Source organism: Propithecus coquereli, unplaced genomic scaffold, assembly GCF_000956105.1.
Source record: "Propithecus coquereli isolate 6110/MARCELLA unplaced genomic scaffold, Pcoq_1.0 Scaffold300, whole genome shotgun sequence".
Lineage (NCBI taxonomy): Eukaryota > Metazoa > Chordata > Mammalia > Primates > Indriidae > Propithecus > Propithecus coquereli.
The window spans coordinates 1,079,453-1,095,902 of record NW_012148620.1 but is presented as its reverse complement, the minus strand read 5'-3'; the positions used below and the strand labels follow the sequence as shown (position 1 = coordinate 1,095,902).

At 37.1% G+C, this 16,450-nt stretch overlaps 1 protein-coding gene across 1 annotated transcript in view; it reads left to right on the top strand.

The window, feature by feature from the left end:
* Positions 1-16,450, top strand: part of MARK1 (MAP/microtubule affinity-regulating kinase 1) — a 177,002-nt gene that overhangs the window by 155,779 nt on the left and 4,773 nt on the right. The window contains exons 10-15 of the mRNA XM_012649669.1: positions 202-314; positions 2,898-3,051; positions 3,332-3,525; positions 7,442-7,542; positions 8,839-8,991; positions 9,959-10,210. Coding sequence (XP_012505123.1) covers positions 202-314; positions 2,898-3,051; positions 3,332-3,525; positions 7,442-7,542; positions 8,839-8,991; positions 9,959-10,210 — 967 coding nt within the window. The remainder of the gene's footprint in view (positions 1-201; positions 315-2,897; positions 3,052-3,331; positions 3,526-7,441; positions 7,543-8,838; positions 8,992-9,958; positions 10,211-16,450) is intronic.

Here is a 16,450-nt window from a genome sequence, read left to right as displayed (position 1 = left end):
TTTTTGCATGAAAGATTATGAACGTACAATATCTGTGAAATAAAGTATCTGTAGGTTAATAATTCAGAAGTTTTTATAATTAAAACTACAGTTTAAATTTTTATGACTTAGTTTTTATATCCAGTATTGGCAAACTTGCCTATTTTTGTTTACTAAAATAAACCCATTTTCAGAAAATTTGCCTTTTTTTAAAATTTCTAGACATCATGATCACCATGGGTTTTGCACGAGATGAAATAAATGACGCCTTAATAAATCAGAAATATGATGAAGTTATGGCTACCTATATTCTTCTAGGCAGAAAACCACCTGAAGTAAGTTTTTCAACTTTTTAAATTAATGTGAATCTTTTCTTTAGCTACGTGGCAGCTAAATATAAGATGTAATGCTAGTAAATATGTTCTATTCTTTATGGCATCGAAAATAATGTAAAGACCCTAACATTCTTATTTGTTGGAATTAAAAAAAATCAAGATGCTAAATTATGAACCGATTTCATTTGTGGGTTCCAAGAAAGATTTTATGAGAAAGCAGACCTGTCACCTTGCTTAGCTCCAAGAGGCAGGCGCCATTCACAGCCTAGTCAGGAGAGAATGGTGTCCCCCAGACTTGTGCAGGGCAGCTTGTGCATCCAAATGCAACAGCCCTGCGAAAGGTAGTGTGGTTATTCTGGGTGTGCAGAAAAGACAGTGCCTGAAACATGAGGAAGTGACAGCATTTAAAACAAAATGTATGTTTTGAATGATTTATATAAGAGGTAACCTACGGAAAGGTTGTTTGGTGATATTTTCCCTTGTAGTGTCAAGAGGCTTTGTTACATTCAATTGGGAATTCTCAAGGCCAGAGGAGATCTATAATAAGGAGATAGATTAAGGAAATAACTGTATACACATGGGGAACCATGAAAGCAAACGGTCCTTTAAGAAAGCAAATATTGAGGGTATAAATTGAGAGTTAAGGACAGAGCCCAGAGCATTGTCAGTGTATTGGAAATTAGACATCTGTGGTAGGCATTTTATAGAAAATTGAAGTTATTTATAATCAAATAGTAACTGTTAGTGAAGCAGTACATTCCAGCTGACATTTATTGAACCAGAAACTATGCTAGGTACTGTGACCAGAAAGATGAGAAAGTCTTTGCTCTCAAGGAGCCCTTGGTCTAGAACGGAGATGATTAGTCGATAATATGGTAGAGTGTGGCGTGTGCTCTGATTGGGGGGATGGACGCGATACTGGGTACCTGCAACAGGCTGATGTCAGACCCACTTTGGTGTGTGACATGTAAGAGACAGAATTAACGGTAGTACTTGGTGACCGGTTGGAATTAAGGGGTAAGAGCCCCTCAGATTTCTAGCATAGATGACCGTGTAAGTATGTTTGCCAAGATAGGAAAGGTGCAGATTTCAGGGGGAAGACAACAAGTTCAATTTGGGTTGAATTTGAGATTCCTGTTGGACAGCACTGTCTAGTAGACATTTGGATATAAAGACCTGGATTTGGAGGGAGAGATTTGCGTAGAATTAATAGATCTGGAGTCGTCATCAGAGGGGCACACGCTGTACACGGTAGTGTGCCAGGAACTGTTCTCGGGACTTTACAGGTACTAATTAGTCTAATCCTCTCAATGAAGCCACCAGGTGGGTATTATTATAATGGAAGAGAGGAGCCTTCAGTAGAGACACTAATAGCTAGATATGTGGTATCAAGGAAGCCAAGTCAAGAGAATTTTAAGTGTGAAATAGAATAAATGGTTATTTCTAAAGGTTTTGAACTGTTTCTACTTAGATTTTAAATTTTACTCTTAAGATCTTTAGTTTTCCTCCTAATTTAAATATAAAGCAAGCATGAATTTTACAAGTATACAGCAGAGCCCACGCATGAATTAAAGTACGAATTATATTGAATATAAACTAATGGGGCTACTGCAACTATTAAGACCTGAACTTTGGGGCAAGGTTCACTGGATTTGAATCCCCACCCCAGCACAGCCACTAACTATGCAACTTAGGCAGTTTACTTAATTTTCTGTGCCTCAGTTTCCTTATCTATAAAATGAGGATAATAATAGTACTTATCTTTTAGGTTCATTGAGAGGGTTAAATGAATTAATACTTGTAAAGTCCTTAGAATAGTTCTGAGCAGATTACCATGTGCTCTGTGTTACCTATTATCTATTATAATGATCATCAGTCTTATTCTGCTCTTTGTCATTAGTGTCCTCTATATATGAATTTAGATTTCCCATTGGATGCCAGTGATTCAGTCAAAAGTTTGCTGGCAACAAATGGTGTTGCAGGGAGGGAGGGGCGTATCAACCCCAATTGACTGTGCTTAGTTCCAAGTAGATGTAATTTCCTGATCAGAGCCAATAAACCAAAAATTGTTTTTGTAAATGTGGAGAAAATAAACAACAATATATATATACATGCGGTATATGTGCATATGTATGTGTATAGACATATGTATGTGTATTTAAGATTTTAGATTTTATCCTAAGTTTGAATCTCAACAATATCCCTTGACTCTGTTAGCCTCAGTTTTTCCATCTATAAAGTGCAGGTTAATACATCATAGGTTTGTTGTAATGAGTAAACAAAGTAATATACATAAAGAGCTTAGCATCATGCCTAGTATATAATAACTATTCAGTAATTGGTAGCTGTTACTTGGCGTTTGACCAAACTATGGATTTATACACAATAGCAGACAATTACGAGTACACTTTGATGTTCTCTCCCTTCCTGCCTGCCACCTTGAAGTTCTGTGTCCAAAACCACACTGTTTTAGTTCTGATTACTCCTTATATAGCTTTGAAGTGTTCAGACAATCAAGAAAATATGTTATTTGTATAAACTTTTTGTGTTTTAAAATCCTGATCGTCTTTCTTTATCTTACAGTTTGAAGGCGGTGAGTCATTATCCAGTGGAAACTTGAGTCAGAGATCCCGGCCCAGTAGTGACTTAAACAACAGCACTCTTCAGTCCCCTGCTCACCTGAAGGTCCAGCGAAGCATTTCAGCAAATCAGAAGCAGCGGCGTTTCAGTGATCATGGTGGGGGAAACAGTCAAATCAGTGAAAAGACACACTGGTTCTACCCAAACCTATGTTTTTTGAACATCATACGTTCATACCTCTGTGTGCTCGTGTCGTCTGGTTCTCACGGATTTATATTACTTTGCAGGGACTGATCCGATTTTTTAATCAAACAGTTTAATCTTTGTTCAGAGCATAAAACATGCAAATACAGATAAGTTTAGTACAGGGCTTTTGTTTGTGAGAAGAAAATATATCAGTTTTTCAGCTAATAATACTATTTTTTAAAAAATTGTAGCTGGTCCATCCATTCCTCCTGCTGTATCATATACGAAAAGACCTCAGGCTAACAGCGTGGAAAGTGAACAGAAAGAGGAGTGGGACAAAGATGTGGCTCGAAAACTTGGCAGCACAACAGTTGGATCAAAAAGCGAGATGACCGCCAGCCCTCTTGTGGGGCCAGAGAGGAAAAAATCTTCAACTATTCCAAGTGTGAGTAAATATTCTGGTATATTGCAATTTGTTGTCTTTATTGGTTTTCAGAGTTTTTTGTAAAACCTTTATTTTTTTTTTTAAATGTTTCGAAATCTTTAAATGAATCAATTTAAAAAACACACAAAGAGGGGGGCGAGCTTCTCATAAATGCAATTTAAGAACAAAAGAAAATAAGAATTCTTAAAATAACGCTTAACTTCACCACAAAATGGAACATGAAACTTTCCTGCTTCATTTTTTCCCATTTGTAATATTTGCTTAAAATTACATTAGCACATTTAGCCTTACATTTACAAATAAGCTCTTTATTGAAGGCAGACTCAGCTAATAATTAGTTTATAAAGTTACCTCACATAATTCACTTAAAACAGCAAATTATAGAAATTATATAAAGGGAGCTAGAAGATGAGATGCCGTGCTGTAAGACAGTAGGAAAGAATAGAGATGGCAAATACAAAAGAAAACTAAGATATGTGAAGACTAGGAATAGAATCAGCAACGTTCAGAAAATAGGTATTTTGAAAGGAAAGGAGACAAACTGAAGGGGAGGAAATAATTGAATAAATAATAACAATAAATAAAGGAAGAGGGAAGACTTCATATCGAAACAACTCAGAATAGCAAACAGAAGCTAGAAGGAAAACCTGTTCCTGGACTCATTAAAGTGGAATGTATAGACACCAAAAACTAATCCAAAAACTTTTAAAAGATTCCAAAGTGAGGAACAAGATTCAGACTGACCTCAGGTTTCTTAACAGCAACATGGATGTGGAAGATAAATATTGAAAGAAAAGCACTTTGATTTATCTAGCTAAATTGTCATTTAAATGTGAAGGTATTATAACGTATTCTTAGGCATCTTCCTGACTACTGGCCCAGTACTGGCCAGTACTGACTGACATTGTGGCCCACAAATCCCAAAGTGTTCACCGTCTGACTCTTTACAGAAAAAGTTTGCTAACCCCTGCTTTAAAGCCAAAATACACAACTTTAGTACCTTTTTTGAGGTAATCTCTCAGGTAGAAGGAACTTGAGCATTTACAACTTAAGCTCTGTTGTATTGTAAATTATTGACTGAACACATGAACATTTTTACCGGTGACTCTATTATTTGTCAGTAAAATGGAGTATAATGGAAAATACCTAATCCATTCAAATGGTCTGACATGGCTCCTTACTTTCTAATGGAAAAAGAAATAATATCCATAACTTTCATAGATAATTTAGTAGGTGATAGTTTAGTAGTACATTCATTATCTATAAGATCAGAAGGTTTTTTTAATTCAATAGTAAAGCCTCTTGCTTATAAGTATGATTCTGTGACAGTATTATTTCACATTAGTCTAGTATATTGACTAAGGATGGTATTGTCAGATAATATTTAAAACTAACCAATTGATAAGACAGCAGTGGGGAGAGTCTTGAGTTAAATAGTTAAATAGATTAATGGTTAAGAGAAATTTTTGGTTAATTATCTGAATCATCTGTTTCATTATTCATCACGCATAACCATCCACAGGCTATAAATGATAGGAGTGTATCTTAGCCCTTTGTGTTGCTATAAGAGAATGCCACAGACTGGATACTTCATAAAGAAAAGAAATTTATTTCCCATAGTTCTGGACGTTGGGTAGTCTAATATCAAGGTGCTAGCATCTGGCGTGGGCCTTTTTGATGTGTCATCCCATAGCAGAAAGGCAAGAGGTCAAGAGAGCCTGCACCAGGGAGCAAGAGGGGGCCAAACTGGCTTTTATAACAAAGCCACTCTTGAGATAGCTAACCCACTACCACAGTAACCATCCATGCAGACAGAGCCCTCATCAGCTAATCACCTCTAGTGGAGCACACCTCCCAACACTGTCGCATTAGGGATTGAGTTTCCAACACAGGAACGTTGGGAGACACAGTCAAACCATAGCAGAGTGTTACTATTTGTAAGGGAACTTAGGATTTTCCTTCTAGAAATTCCCATTCAAAAATTACACGTGGGAATTAGTAGAAAACCCTTGGTTAGCCAAGAAACTTGGAAGAATAAAAATACGTTATGCTGTTTTTTAATCAAGAAGTCAATAAAACTTGTGAATGTACTTTCCGTATTATCTATCATATGTATGAACAATACATAATGTAAAATGATGTGAACTGCTATGATCTGAATGTTTTTGTCCCTTCCAAAATTCACATGTTGAAATCTTAATCCCAAAGGTGATGGTATTAGAAGTTGGGGCCTTTAGGGATTGATGAGGTCATGAGGGCAGAGCTCTCACAGATGGGATTAGTGCCCTTCTCAGAGAGGCCTGAGGGAACTCACTCTGCCCTCTGTTGTGTGAGATTACAGCAAAAAGACAACCGTCTAGGAAGCAGACCCTCACCAGATGCTGAATCTCCTAGCATCTTGATCTCCCAGCGTCCAGAACGGTGAACAACAAATTTCTGTTGTTTATAAGCCACCCAGTCTGTGGTACTTTGTTATGGCAGCCCAAATGGACTAAGACATGAACTCTAAGAAAAATATTAATCAACTTTTTTACAAAATGAGAAGAAGAGTTTACTTCTTTTAGGGAGACTCAGATTAAAAATACTATAATAATTATAAAATATTATATAAAAACTATATAATTATAGAAATATAATTGCTTTACTGTAAAAGAAGCCCAAAGAAGTTGTTTATATGTTTGGCTTCCACTTTGGGGAAGTTGCCAAACTAGAATTCAAGGGTAGTTTCCACCTGGTCCCCAAATCCTCAACAGAATGAGCATTACCTGCTCAGCAGTCACTAGAGTTTTGTTACTTGAACTAGGAAGATCAACTATAAAAGTGGGTTTTTTGTAGGAACCTGTGTCAAATGGAATTGGTGAGCCTGTGCTTCCATAGCTTAACTTTTACATATCCTAAGTTTACCTGGGGAAATACAACTTAGGTACTTAATTTGTAATTTATGCTTTTTTTATGTAACTGGTGACAAGAGTCATTCCTCCTAGGAACTTGCACTGTACAATTTTGTGTATATGATTTTTTTCCTTCTCCAAACTGAATTCACGCAAATGTCATCTTTCTGGCCCTCATGATTAAACAAATTTTAGGTTAATTATGTATTTTAAAGAACAGTGAAAGCTGGATTAGCCAAAACTAGGGATTTTTTTTTTTTCTGTTGAAGTAAGGATTAGACAGAAGAGTATTTTATCCCTTTTGAAAATGATTCCTGAATATTTTATTGCTGGTAACAAGATTTGGGCAGGCACAACAACAGGGGTTATAGGTCAAGGGTTGAAGTGTGTGGAAAGGAGAATCACCCATCTATCTATTCCTTTTTGCTTATTTTTTTCTCTTTTCTCCAAGGCTCTTCAGAGTTGGCCTGCCTTTTGGCTAAAACCTGAGTGACACTAGAGGAAATATCCTCAGAGTGGCACTGCACATACCTCTGTTGGTGGCCTCAGCTGGGCATGCCTTTGATCCTGGAGCTTTTAGTCTCCTTACTGTTCCCATTGGTGGTGGGGGGAGTCCCACAGGCTTCCGAGTAGGGTGCTGCCTTCACGCCACAGACTCCTGTTGGTGATGAGACTCAGTGTGAGGTGGACTATAGCTCCCAGGGACATACGGCTGCCTGTAGCCCTGCTGTGCCCTTTGCCTACCACCAGCTCACAAAAGAGAGAGTGAATAGAAACCCAGCTTTCTTGTTGCTTCCAAACTGCTGGCTGCTGCTGTAAGAGAGTAAGCTAAACCTCCTAAAACTGTTTTTTATGCTTTGTCTTTTACTTCTGAAATCTAAATAAGAGAGAAAGAGAGGCAGGACATAGATCTTATTAATGTAAGATTCTGATCAATTAAAATTCTACAAAGCCAATTTAAATTCATTTCTTTGGCTTTCCCCAAATATAGTTAGAATTTTAAATTTTCTTCTTCCCTCTTAAAGAACAATGTGTATCCTGGAGGTAGCATGGCAAGAAGGAATACCTATGTTTGTGAAAGGACCACGGATCGATACATGGCATTACAGAATGGAAAAGACAACAGGTAAAAGTTGTGATACCTTTGCTATTGTTCTGTTAGTGCTCTTACTGAAACAACTGCAAATGAATGGGTCAAGAGAAAAGGAAATATAAAGTAATAAGATTGCAACCAACCATTCTTACTAAGACATCTCCCCTTCTGTACCAGCATGGAAGGATGGGAAAATATTTAGGGAAATCAGGAGGTGAATTTCTTCCCCTGTGAATTTCTGAGTAAAATCTGATAGTAAATATTTCCCTATAATAAAGGAGGTCAAACCATCCTAATCTGATCTTTATAATGTGAATCTTATTCTCTTATATACCTGCTGCCTCCTCCTTCCCTCCTTCCCTCCTTCCCTGTCCCCCTCCCATCAAGTAATTATTGTATCTAAACAATAAAGGCTTTATTTTCCTTCCTCTAAAGAAATGTGGCCATCTCAACTGATCATTCAGGACCACACAATTCTTAAAGTGTTTTCTTTCAAATGATAATAAATCATATTACTTTTATTATTTAAAAAATTTAAGTTCTTTCCATCGTGAGTTAGAAGGACTGCTCATCAATACCGTACAAAGACATGGAGTCTATTCTAATAAAATCCTGTTCTTAGTACTAGCTCCAGTCATTTCAGGAGAGTGAACAGACCACTCTTACAGTTTGTTCCTTCTCAATTAACAGGCATGTAAAGTAAGTGTCGTTGTAAGGCATACAAAGATAAATGTTGTATCTTCCTTGGACATAACATCTTTTAGGCTAGAAAAATAACTAGAAATTGATTTCAGACTTATGATTTTTTTTCTATATTAAATCCTAATCTGCAGTTCCTTTAATATGCAACAGTTAACCTGTTGACTCACGATCTAAAAGCATTTTGATGATGGTTCCAGGGATAATATTTTTTGAATAATTATGAATTCTTATTGTATGAACAATGGACGATGAACTGCAATGAACACATCATACAAACTGATTTTTGGGTAGCGAAAAGTGTCTCCAGTTATTATCATTTTATCTGAAACTGTCATGCAACCACAAAAATAATTTTATACCTTCTCACATTCACATACAGAGAGCGTGTGTGAGATCTTTTTCATAGAAGATAGTGATAAATCTACCCTGTACACATTTAGCAAGAATACTAATTGTTTTATTAGTCACTAATAATGCCACTAATGTTACTTTCTTTTAAGTGTTTCAGTCATGAAGGGTGTCAGTCAATTTAGATTTTTTAAAATCTAGTTCTTAAATTTTAGTAAACTGTGGTTTTTCTTCTTTTGTTATATCTCCATGGTCTTCTCAACTGCTCTGTGTCGAAAGCCTTACAGAGATGTCTGTGAGTAGCGTGTCTTCTGCAGGCTCTGCTGTGCCCTCAGCACGACCCCGCCACCAGAAGTCCATGTCCACTTCTGGTCACCCTATTAAAGTCACACTGCCAACCATTAAAGACGGCTCTGAAGCTTATCGGCCTGGGTAATGCGTTGGTTACATTTCATATTGTTTGTTAAGAATTTTAAAAGCTGTAGCACCATGTGAAAATGATAGTCACCAACACAGTAAGAGCTTTCTGAAAAGATGCAGTGTTTGCGACAGAGAAAAAGTTGAATTGTAACATGAGCTTCCTATGTACTTTAGCTGTTATTGAAAATATTGCTTATAATTTAAATCATTTTCTAGAGGAATTTTTTTAAAGATTTGATTTTAAATCAAGTAAAGTATTACTGCCTAATATGTTATTTAGGTAAATTGAATTTTGTATGATTTCAATACACACAAAAAAAAACCACTAGACTGGAGTTGAAACCCCTGGGTAATTGTCCTGGCTCAGTTACTTGTTCTTAATAAAACTGGGCTTTAGTTTTCCTGTCAGTGAAACAGATGAACTCAAAGAGCCTGTTCAGGTATAAAATTATATATAGTATTTGTTGTCTATTTTACGATTTCTGAAGTTCAGAACATCTGAACGTTTTAGCCCTTTGATAGACTTGTTAGCCATATTGGTAGTGTCATGGAGCATATTGTGCTATCACCAATGCCTAGATTGGAAATAGGAAATGATTTTATTCAAAGGCTTTTTAATAAACAGTAAAATCTGTGTTCCACATTGTGACATGGTTTAAATTGAAAGTAGTAAAAAAATATGTGTAGTATCCCTGGTTTGGCATTCCTCTTACTGCAAAGCATTTGTCTTTGTTTCCTTGTTTCAGTAATATCTTAATCTTTGGTGACCAAATTTTTATAAAAGACATTTAGTTTCAAACTGAAATTTTATCCCTCTGCAATGATAATAAATAAAATTAACCCATATCTCACATTTCTAATGTGAACAAATAAAATAGGACCGAAAGAAGTAGCCATAACCTTTTTTTTCCAGTTTTTAGCATGATCGAAAGCTTTTCCTGTCCTATTCTAAATAATATATCTTAATTTGTCCCAGCAGTGCAACCCAGAGAGTGCCTGCTGCTTCCCCATCTGCTCACAGTATCAGTGCTAGCACTCCAGACCGGACCCGCTTTCCCCGAGGGAGTTCAAGCCGAAGCACTTTCCATGGTGAACAGCTCCGGGAGCGACGCAGCGCAGCTTATAATGGGCCACCTGCTTCACCGTCCCATGAAACGGGTGCATTTGCACATGCCAGAAGGGGAACGTCAACTGGTATAATAAGCAAAATCACATCCAAATTTGTTCGCAGGTCAGTACCACTATACTGCCATGTTTTGTTTCGTCTGTGAATTATAAAGGAAACTTGATTTTTTCCTTGAATCTTTTTAGTGATTTTCCAAAGTGGTTTCATGACATTTCATTAGAGCTGCTCTTTCACAGAGTTGGAAGAAAAAAAATCCAGGAAGACACAAACTCTTTTTCCTAAAGAGAGAGAAACAAAAAAAAATGGACTAAATAAGAATTTTTAAATTCTGTAAAATAAAGTGGAAAGAGCAAAACTTGACATCAAAAATGTATTTTAACAAAAAAGATTATTTCATATTTAGAAGCCTCGATTTAGAAAAAGTAATTAAATATGAGCTTACATGTGTCCTTCAAATATTTATCTTGAAAATACTTTTCAGTTGTTCACCAATAACATAGTTTACCTTTTTTCTTCTTTGTATAAAAAGCCTACATACTAGATTCACATAGATTACTCATATAATTTTACGTCATAAAATCTTAACATCAAAACATAGTAAACACAAAATGAATACATGTATAGTGAAGTTCTAATCTAATAAAACAGCACAATTGTACCCTTTTCTCAATAGTGAGCGTATATGTGCAGTGCCCAGCAATGATACAAGTTGCTGAACACAGTGCAGGTTGATGTAAATTTGACCAATTACTGTGTCCCACTAAATGCCTACTTAAGCCCCGTCACGTACAAAGCAGTTTGTTAGGTGCAGAGCAGGATATAAAGATGGGTAAGACGGCATCTGTGCCCTCCAGATTCTTACCATCCTGGAAGAAGCAGACATGTAAACAACTGGCCGTGACATAAAGCAGAATGTGTGCTAAAAAAGAAGTGTGGGCAACACGCTGAAGGAGTTCAGGGGAAGGCACAGTAGTTCCTGTCGAAGGGGGAAAGTGAAGGCTCCATATCATATAGCTGTTTGAGCTGAGTCTTCACTGATGAGTAAGAAATTATTATACTTGCTTTAAAGAATATTAATTAAATACTTAATTTCCAGTGTTATTGGTGTTCCTTGGATTTCAAAGAGTAGATGTGGAAAAGAGAAGAAGCAGCTTTAGTCTCGTGCCTTTTCATGGAGCTATTTATAGACTGGGTTCACAGATCAGTTTGCCCAGGATTACAGAACTGAATTTAAAACTTTAAATCCTCAAATGTAACATTAGTTTCTAACCATGTCAATAAATGAGTTTGTACCCTTTGGGCAATTACTCTGCAACATGACAATTTGATAAACAAAGCTAGCGGAGCTTTGTTGGAGTCAGCGTGAAAGTTACATGATAATGTTAGTTGACCGACTGCAGGAGACTCGTCAGATTATCAGTAGTTTCCCCTTTGGGAATTTGGCTGACGAAGGCCGTTTCGGAAAGCCAGTACTTTCTTGTGGTTAAGCCAGGATTAGTTTTAAAATGAAGAAAAATAGGTTTTGAATTTAATGCTTGATTACTAATTGTGCATTAAGCATTCTGCAAAATATTTCTCTTTACCTTGCAATAAAAAATTAGATTCTAAAGGAAACTTAGTAAAGAGTACTCTGGACAAGAAGTCAAGAAACAGAATGTCAGAGCAAGAAAGTGCCTTAGAGATGGTGTGTTGGGAGGTTTGGATAAAGGATCTCCATATAGTCATTTAACAAATACTTGAAGACCTACTACATGCTGGGCATTTTCCTAGGTGTTGATACAGCAGGAAGTGAGGCAGATATGGCTCCTTCCTGTGAGCTACTTACTGTCTTGAAACATCCCACACGGTTGAAACATTTCTCTCACTTGGCTCTGGGTTTCTCCTGGCTCACAAGCTAGCTATCCCTTCTCTTTGCTGGTTCTTTTTAGGTTCCCTTGCTTTTCTCCCTAACCTCTAAATACCAGAATGCCCGAGGGCTCAGTCTCTGTACATATTCTCCTGTCGGCTTTTCCTCACTCTCTTGGTGATCTCATTCAGGCTCATGACATTAGATTCCATCTGTGAACTCCCAGATCTCTCTCCAGTACTGCAGGCTCGTCTATCCAATTGCCTGCTCATCCTCTCCACTTGGATGTGTTATAGACTCTCAAACAGGATGTGTTCAAAATTCAACTCCCAGACCTCTTCCAAACTTGTCCCTCCCTATTCTTTACCATTTTAGGAAATGGCAGCACCACCTTTTTAGTTGCTCTGACTACAAACCTTGGTGTTCACCGTGACACCTCTCTGCCTCATGCCACACACGAGAGCCGTGGGTGGGCTGTGCTGGCTCCACCACCTTCACAGCACTTCCAGGATTTGGCTGCTTCCGTCACTCACCACTGCCTCCGTAATCCAAACCACTGTCGATCTTGCACCACCTAACAGGTCTCCTAGCTTCTGTCCTTGTCCTCCTATCGTGTTTCCAGCAGTGTTAAGTCTGATCATGTCACTCCTTGATTTTTAAAGCCCTTGATTAGCTCTCATCTTGCTCAGAGTACAATTCAAAGCCTTCACAGTGGCCTACAAGGCCCTGTGTTGTCTGGCCACCCGTTTCTACTCTGACCTCTTCTTCTCCCACCCTTCCCCTTGCTGGTTCCACACCAGCCACACAGGCACCTGACTGTCCTCAAGTATACTGGCCACACCCACTTGAGGATTTTGTACTTGCTCTTCCTTCTGCCCAAGATAACCTGCATGGCTTACTTCTTTTTTTTTTTTGAGACAGAGTCTCACTCTTTTGCCCGGGCTAGAGTGAGTGCCGTGGCGTCAGCCTAGCTCACAGCAACCTCAAACTCCTGGGCTCAAGCAATCCTTCTGCCTCAGCCTCCCGAGTAGCTGGGACTATAGGCATGTGCTACCATGCCCGGCTAATTTTTTTCTATATATTTTTAGTTGTCTGATTAATTTCTTTCTATTTTTAGTAGAGACGGGGTCTCGCTCTTGCTCAGGCTGGTGTGGCTTACTTCTTTTACACCAAACCTTATGATTTTCTAACCATCGCTCATTCTTAGCCCGTTAGGGAATAATCCAGTTTGTTCAGTTGAGTATATATTGCTATATATAAGGTATTTGGTTTTTAACTTTTAAGTGTTAGAGAGCCATGCCATGCTGCGTATGCTGTTAAAGCCAGCTGTGCCTTCTGTAGCCCCATCTGCCTCCCACCATGGCTACGTACAGCCCACTTCCTGGGCTGTTTGAAACAATTGCCAAGCAGCAGAAATTCTTCCGGTCGGTGCTCCTGCTGGTATCCAGTTAGGCAGGAACCAGGGTATGGGCTAATTGCTACTTCAGCTACTTATAGCAGAGCAAGTAGGGTCTAATGGACATTTCGCTCCTAATTCCTAAAGTTTGGCAGCAGTGGAATAGGTATGTGCTAACAGTGAGTTATAAGGCAAAATGTAAATAGGACAGAAAAGTCCAGCGAAACTTATGTCCCTTCCTATTAAAGGAATTTGATCCTAGCAGCGGGAGTCAACAGCTCTTTCTTGCCAAGTTGGTGCACTGCCCCTCTGTATGTATGTCAGTTCATCTACATGTAACTGGAAATGCACATTTCACTTTGAACCTACTCAAAAATGTTTTAGTTCTTTGAGTGTGCTATAATAAAAATAGATTTGTATAGATGGCATTGAATTTTATTATACTTCCCAATGACAATACCAGTTACTAAAAACAGAAATTTTAAAAACTCCATTTGAATACAAGAATACGTTTTATTATCCTTTAATGCAGATAGAAAAATGGTTTTTATGGAATATGTTTAAGAAAGGCCTACAGTTAAAGACCCTGAGAGGCATGAGGCATTCATATTCTTAATAACCACTTAAAGTTTTAGAGCTTGGTGTGTGGATGTGTTGTTTTAATTTGAGGGATGGGAGAGTGGCACTGCTTTTATTTCTGTTACATTCATTTTACATAAGTAATAAAATGTTTCTGGAACGGCTAAAACATTAAGACAACATTAACTTAAGAAATCAAGTTGGTGATTTTTCCCAGCTATTTAAATGGTATTTTGCTCTCTGTCACAAGATATTTAATTACCTTTAAAAACAACAAAGTGGTTAAAATTTTGGTAGACTCCAAAAATACTGATTATATTCAACACAAGGACAATTAGTAGTGTTTTCCTGATTTTATTTCACAGGTGAATATCCAGGTAAGATCAGTGTTTTTGTTTAAGATTGAATCAGTGTTTTTAGACTCACCTGCTTGGACAGGCTTTTGATTTGCTTTAATATTTTATCATGTGCATGAATTGTTAGCTATTTCTGAAATAAACTAATTGCTTACTTTAAAATTGATATTTACTATTAGAAATATTTACATATGTGTTGAGCTTTATTTCTAACTACAGGGTTAATTTGTTTTCTATAAATTGAGCGACTACTAGAATTATATGTAATAACAAATATGACGTTGAATCTTGCTGTTGACAATTATTAAATAGTTTTAACTTTAGATTAAACCAAACCAAAAGATAAATTGTGACTTTAAAATTGTGGCTGGGAATTGGAAGATCGTGTAAAAAAAAAAAAAATTGTAAACTTTCACCTAGTATCTCCTCTTGATAATAACCCAGTAGACGCTCAATCAATGATAGTTACATGTGGTTATGATGAAAAACATGAGATGTAGTATTAGACTAATAATAGAAAACTGTCATGGTAGAAGTTTGCTCAACAAATTTATTTTAAAATCATTTTAGATGTAGGTTTTCTTGATATATTTTTCACTTTTATCATTAAATCTCAACCTTCACTTTGTTTTGAGGGATCCAAGTGAAGGCGAAGCCAGTGGCAGAACCGACACCTCAAGGTGAGGAGCCACTATTAATCCTTCGCTGCTAGGGCCCTGTGTATGAAGCGTACTTTTGACGTACTTATAGCACTTAATAATCATGAATAGAACTAATAACCAGATAGCATGTGTACTTTAAATTTTTATATTGGGGTGGGTTTTCATAATGTTGCCTAGCATTCAGGTTTAAGTTAATGAACTTTAAGTTTGTTTTCCAAACATTATTTTGAATTGTACACTTGGTAGAGAAATAGCCTTTCTGTTGTATAAAATATGTCCTAGCAGAAGAATTAATAGATTAAAATGTACTGATCTTTTTCTCAATAAAATGGTGTAACCGAAATTAGTCTGAGTCAGATAGCACAAATAACACAGAACACTGAGATAATTAAATACGTAGGAAGATTTGATGTTAGTAATATATTTGAGATGAGAATCCCGTGTTGGACCACACTTAAAAATTATCCTGCCATACTTTATGTTGTTTTTTTGTTTTGTTTTGTTGACATTTAGGACTAGTTGTGTATTCATTCTGGTAGTGGGTTTCAAACTGGAGCACACTCAGAATCACAGGGAGGACTTGCTACAAAGATGGCTGGAGCCCACACCCCTGGCTTCTTGTTCAGCTGGTGGGGAGGGGTGGGGGGCCGAACATTTGTGTTTCTAACAAGTTCCCAGGAGACGCTAACGCTGCTGCTCCAGGGACCACGTTATGGACGCGTTAGTACTTGGGTTCACATTTTATAAATGGGAAATTTAAGAAATGAAGGCATTAAATTATCTTGAGTGTAACACAGGCATTAAAGGATGCCATATAAATTTTAGAACCAACAAGTAATGCCACAGTAGGATAGAGGTCTGGCTTCATTCAAGAGCTATTTTGACCGGCTGAACGAACACAAGCCTCTAATTTAATTTTTACTTTTTAAATTATTCAAAATATAATGAACTTTGGAAAAACTTTAAGCATTGCTCTGTAGTCTTTTTTACGAACTGTGCTATATTTATGTTTACTAATAATAGTTGCAGTGTTTCTTTATAGAGTTAGGTACCTGAGTCACCATGGTAGGAAGCCAAAGGGAGGCAAGACAAATATTTTTAACTTTCTTCTGCCTTTTAAATAAACATGGGAGACTTTTTTAGTCCCTCCCCCACTTAGTCTTCACTTTTGAGCCTCCTCCTTGCATCTCATCCTGTCTTTCCACTAAATTTTCCTCTAAGACATTTAATAGTATGTAGTGTCACAAGTGGCCACTAATATTGAAATTAATCTGCATGCATTTTTATCCTTTTAATATGACTACGTAATTTTATTAACATAAGAATTTAGTAACTGATCTTTTATAAATGTTTACAGAGCATTTTTTACTTTCCCTTTGGTGGTTGTTGGCTCTTGTTTTCTTTTTTACTTTTGAAGAAAGGCTTATTGAATACAAACTGCAAGGTACTTGATGGTCATTTAATCTTCACAACGAGGTGGAAAATACCCATTTTACAGATGACGAA